Source organism: Pygoscelis adeliae, unplaced genomic scaffold (assembly GCF_000699105.1).
Source record: "Pygoscelis adeliae isolate BGI_AS28 unplaced genomic scaffold, ASM69910v1 Scaffold664, whole genome shotgun sequence".
Lineage (NCBI taxonomy): Eukaryota > Metazoa > Chordata > Aves > Sphenisciformes > Spheniscidae > Pygoscelis > Pygoscelis adeliae.
In genome coordinates, this window is record NW_008824762.1 from 2,406,943 (window position 1) to 2,411,807 (window position 4,865).

Sequence of the window (4,865 nt, forward strand, 5' to 3'; positions counted from 1 at the left end):
GCGGCACGGGGGCCCCTTGCCCCTCTTGCCCCCCAGCTGGCCCTCCTCACTTCCCGAAGCAAAGGGAAAAGCCGATGGCACTGAAGGCACTGCAAAACTACGGTGCATTCGGGGATCGTGAGCCTCCAGCCAGCTGGTTTTGGGGGTACACACGTGCCGAGCAGGGTGGCTCTCGGAGGACCTGTTACCTCCCCACCGAGCCAAAGTTGCCCAGTGACTGCAGGCCCTTTCCTTTTTTATTTATTTTTTTTAATTTTCTTCCTTCTTTTTCTTTTTTTTAACGTGGCCTCCAAAATAAAAGGAGAAAAAAGCGCCTGAGTTACTTGTAGTCATTCGCCTTTCGTGCAACTTGAACGTCCATGCAATTTAAAAACCGCTTGCGCGTCTCTGAAGAGCGAGATAGGGGTAGCCACGGGTCTGCTGCTTCGCACAGGGAACCCACCTGTGCCAGCATCCGCTATTATTATAATTATTATTATTATTACAATGTTTTTCTTTCCTGTTTTGTTTTTTTGTGTTAAGAGAACATGTAACAGGCCGCAGGAGAAAATTGCCAAACAAGACTAGTGATGGGAGGGAAAAGGGGAAGACGGGAGAGGATGCGACTTTCCACATCCTCCCGGGAGGTTCCCAGGGAACATCTGCCTTCCCCAGGTGCAGGACGGCAGGAGCCCCCCACACCTGCCCATGGGCTGGGGTCACAAGCACCCCCGGGGAGGTGGGGAAATGCCGTGACCCCCCTCTCCAGGTGGACTCACAGCAGCTCACCTGTGACCAGCGCTGGGCTCTGGGTCAGCAACGGATGTCAGCCCACGGCCGAGCTCCCTGGGGACGGGAGGGCTCGAGACAAAGCCCCCCCGCGCCCCCAGCAAGTCGCCAGGTGGCCAGCAGGTTTTGGGAGAAGCGCGGGGGCCCTCCGCTGCAGCTGGGCAAGGGAAGGTTTCCAAGGGCATCTCCTCCGGTGTCCCGCAGACCCAGCCCACATTGTTATCTTCTACGGGTCATTTCAAACACGCAGCATTCACCAATGGAGCTGCTGGGATGGAGCTTCTTCCATGGGTTTTGATGGTTGTCTCTTTTTTTTCCAGATGGAAAACACCAGTCATGGTCCCCCGTTTGGCCCCAAGTGGATGTCACCGCTCGGGACCGTGATGCCGAAAGCTGGGAACACGCCTCTCGCTGCTGCCTTCGCTTTGGTCACCTTCCCTGCGCTGGGACATGCATCCTGTCCGGCGTGACTTTGTGGCTGTCTTATGTAGGTGCGTGGTTTTGGTTCCTCTATGTGTGTGTTTGGCTTGTGTTGAGTTTATAGGGGTTTCGTTGGGGTTTTTTTTGTTGTTTGCTGTTTTCCTCCAAAATTCCAACCCTTTTCCCCCCCCGATTCACTTCCCTAACCCACAATGCACTTCCTCACACTCCTTCTCGGATCAGCTCCAAGTCCTTCTCCAAAATTCAAGAATCACCCGCAAGTGCTGGCTCATCTTTTCTGGCCAGAGCCAAGCATGACCCTGGAGACAAAGTTGACGATGGCTGCAGCCGGTTGGTCAGGGTCCAGCTCGGCAAAGAGGTGGCAGATGTTGTCTGTGGTGCTCCCTTGCTTCCTGGCCACGAAGCCGAAGAGCCTGGGTGGGGAGAAGGCAAGAGGTTCAGCGAGGTTTGCCAGCATTGCTCACCCAAGGAACACCACCACCCTGTTCCAGCATGGTCTTGTCCACCTTCCCCTCTTTAACATCCACCTTGCACAACACAGAGGGAGACATCCCAAACCAGCCTGCATGAAGACCCATCTACTCTTCCCTTTGCTGCAGTTTCTTTGAAGGCCAGCACTGCATTTCCATCTTCTCTTGGCCAAACCCCCTTTGCACTGACCATCCCTGCCACCCTCCCCTAGACCGTCCCCAAGAAGGGACCTTCCAGATGATCACAGCATTGCCTTAGTTTGGGTGATGATTCTTGAAACCACAGAGGTGTGATGGGCTGGCCATTGGGGTAGACCCTGTATGAGAGGAAGGCCATGTGGGGACACAGGGAGTTGGGTGACACCATGCAGTTATTTCTGTCTGTCTCTCCCCGATGAATAAAATGTCCTTTTTTTTTTTTTTTAATTAGAACATGCAAACTCAAGTTATAAATACAGGGGAACAGAATGTGAGACAGGCCCAGGCCGTGGCATTTCTAATAGGAGAGGGGAAATATCCCAGCAGCTGGACATCCTAATAAAAACCCCTTTGCTAACACAATGGCTAAAATTAGTGGGAATCGGCCCCTGGAAATGGGCTCAGCCGGCAGCTCTGTGCTCCCGTGGGTCAGGATGGGGAGGAGAGGAGGAAAGGGAAGAGCCAGCCAGTGGCTCACACGCCATCAGCATAACCCCCGGCTCTGCTCCATGACCTGTCTCCCGCTGACTCCACTGGGAGATTTTCCAGTAAGGCCAGTTCAGCAAGGACCATGCCTGCTCTGACCAGGAATCTGGGGCTGAAAGATGCTTCCTGAGTCCCCGGGACCATGGTCTCCTGCCCGGATGAAATGTTCCTGCAGCGAGCAGCTGAGCCCATCTCATGCTGCCCTGCATGAGGGCAGCCAATGCTGCATCTCCCAGCCAATGCTCAAACTCAAGCAGGAGCCACCCTGACAGCAGCTGGGAGGAATCGAGCACAGAAAGTACTTACTTGGCCGGGCCGCTGCCATCAGTTTTAGTCCACCTGCAAAGAGAAGAGGAGGTGTGAGAGATGGTGCCTCCTGCAACCCATAGAGAGACAGGGCTGTGATGGGGGCCACCGCACCAATGCTGGAAGGCCAGCCTGGCTTTGCACAGGTTTGGCTCTATGGAAAAAAACCTGATGTGCCTCTCCCCCAGCATGAAGATGCTTGGAGACACCAAGGAGTCACCAGGAGAAGCTGGTGTTGCCCCACGGTATCCAAGGGGACCCTCCATCCCTGCCTTCTGCAGGAGCAAGAGGGACAGAGCAAGCAAAGACCCTGCTCCAAGCAGCCCAGGAGCCTGGGGCAGGGAAAGGGTCAGGGGACATGTGCTTCCCCCAGGTTAGGGCACTCACTTTCGTTCCTGGGGGTCCAGGTCGCAAAAGGTGACAGTGTTGAGGGGGTAGTGTCGTCGGAAGAACAATCTGAAACACAAGGCAGGGAGTGTCAGGGCCAGGGAGCTCCCACCTCTGCCCCATCACAGCCCAGCCCCACCAGCATGGAGGACACTCCCATAGGTCTCTAGGATGCTCCAGCAGTCCAGGACAAAGCCCAGCCCTGCCCATGACCAGGCTCACGCCACCCCAGGGATGTCCTTCACCAACACGCTCCCTGGATCACAGCCCCATTGGCTTTGGGGACCCAGGGACGTGGCCATGGGGGCTCTTACTTCCTCTGGTTGTCAGTTAAAGTGATGCCTTGTGCAGAGACTTTGAAGTGGACGATGGTAGCGGTGGGTGTGGGGTCGGCCACCAGCGTCTCGGCAACGGCCTTCGCAATGGCCTGGGGGCCCGTCAGTGACTCCATCTCCACCGAATTGATGAAGAGGACGTTGCAGGCTGGAAAGGGAGACGGCAGGCATGGGGTCAGCCACTACTTCGGGCCACATTCACCCCACGGCAGCCCCTCTCTACTCACCCGCACCCTGTTTGAGGAGGTCTGTGGCCGAGTTGGTGGCCGACACGGTGTCTTTCTTTTCCTCCATGGGATCTAGAAGATACGGAGTGTTATTGCTGCTCCCTGCTTGGAAACCTATCCTGTCCCAGGCAGGCTGTGGGGGCAGATGCACTCCCTTCTGGCCCTGGCTCTTACCTCGGTCAGGTATGACCAGCTTGCAGGGCAGGGCCAAGGGCATGATGGAGTGCTGGTACACCAGAGCTGAGAGGCAACCTGGGGAGAGAGGGGAGATGGTCAGCACAGGGCTGGGGACACGGGTTTCCCCGGTGTTAGGTCATTGTTGCTCCAGGTGGATGGGAACAGGCTTTTTGGTGGGTTTCTTCACTGTGGTCCTAATGCCACACGTGGCATTTCCTCTTGCTGAAACCACCGTGCCCACGGAGGGCTCAGGGAGGGGGCAAAGATGCCAGGGCCACCTTAGGAACAACGAATGGGGCAGAGGTCCTCGTGCAGCGCCTCAGAGCACATTAGCCATGGGATAACTGGAACAAGGGGAGCCCCTGCCCTCCACCCTGCCCAGCAGCACCATTTGTCCTACACGTGTGTGCAGGAAGGTACGTACCAGTGCATATACGCACATTTGTGTGCACTCATGAGTGTGCATGACGCCAGAGGCTCCAAATGCCCACAGGACTCAGTTATGCAGAGACAAGAGGCAGTAACAGAGGTGGGGGCTCTCCCAGATTGTCTGCTTTGACAGTCCAGCAAAGGCAAGGCTCTCCCAACCCAACCCCACATGTGGGAAGCACGCTGGGGGCACTCACCAAAATTGGGCTCGTTGGGGCATCCTTTTAGTTTCACACCCCGCGGGCTGGTCTCGATGAGGAAGTGCCTCACCAGCTCATTGGTGATGTCTCCTGGGAAGAGATGGGATGTTCTCACATCAGAGCCACCCTACTCCTCCTCCCACTCTGCAGTCCTATGTGGAAACCAGTGCTCCAGCTCGAGGGAGGGGTCGCTGCCACTTCGCACACCCTCCTCGAATCTGGCCCTTTGCACAGGGTCAACCCCAAGCCAGGGTCCCCCATGGTGTCGGTAGGCCAGGGATGCTGTGCCTGTTTTGCCATGCCAAAGCCCAAGATGCAGATGCCCCTGAGCCCTCCACAGCTCAGGGCAGAGGGTGTCTGGTGCTTCCCTGTGCCCTGGGAGGGGAGAGCTGGGAGGGAGGGATCCTGCCACATCAGCACATACCCAAGGGCACGACTGGT

At 56.5% G+C, this 4,865-nt stretch overlaps 1 protein-coding gene across 1 annotated transcript in view; it reads right to left on the reverse strand.

The window, feature by feature from the left end:
• Positions 1 to 502: 502 nt before the first annotated feature.
• The window catches only part of TNS1 (tensin 1), a 41,269-nt gene continuing 36,906 nt past the window's right edge, over positions 503 to 4,865 (reverse strand). The window contains exons 25-31 of the mRNA XM_009323551.1: positions 4,422 to 4,514; positions 3,793 to 3,870; positions 3,619 to 3,690; positions 3,371 to 3,539; positions 3,057 to 3,125; positions 2,670 to 2,702; positions 503 to 1,622 (exon numbers count right to left, since the gene is read on the reverse strand). Of these exons, the coding sequence (XP_009321826.1) occupies positions 1,478 to 1,622; positions 2,670 to 2,702; positions 3,057 to 3,125; positions 3,371 to 3,539; positions 3,619 to 3,690; positions 3,793 to 3,870; positions 4,422 to 4,514 (659 nt within the window). The 3' untranslated portion in view covers positions 503 to 1,477. The remainder of the gene's footprint in view (positions 1,623 to 2,669; positions 2,703 to 3,056; positions 3,126 to 3,370; positions 3,540 to 3,618; positions 3,691 to 3,792; positions 3,871 to 4,421; positions 4,515 to 4,865) is intronic.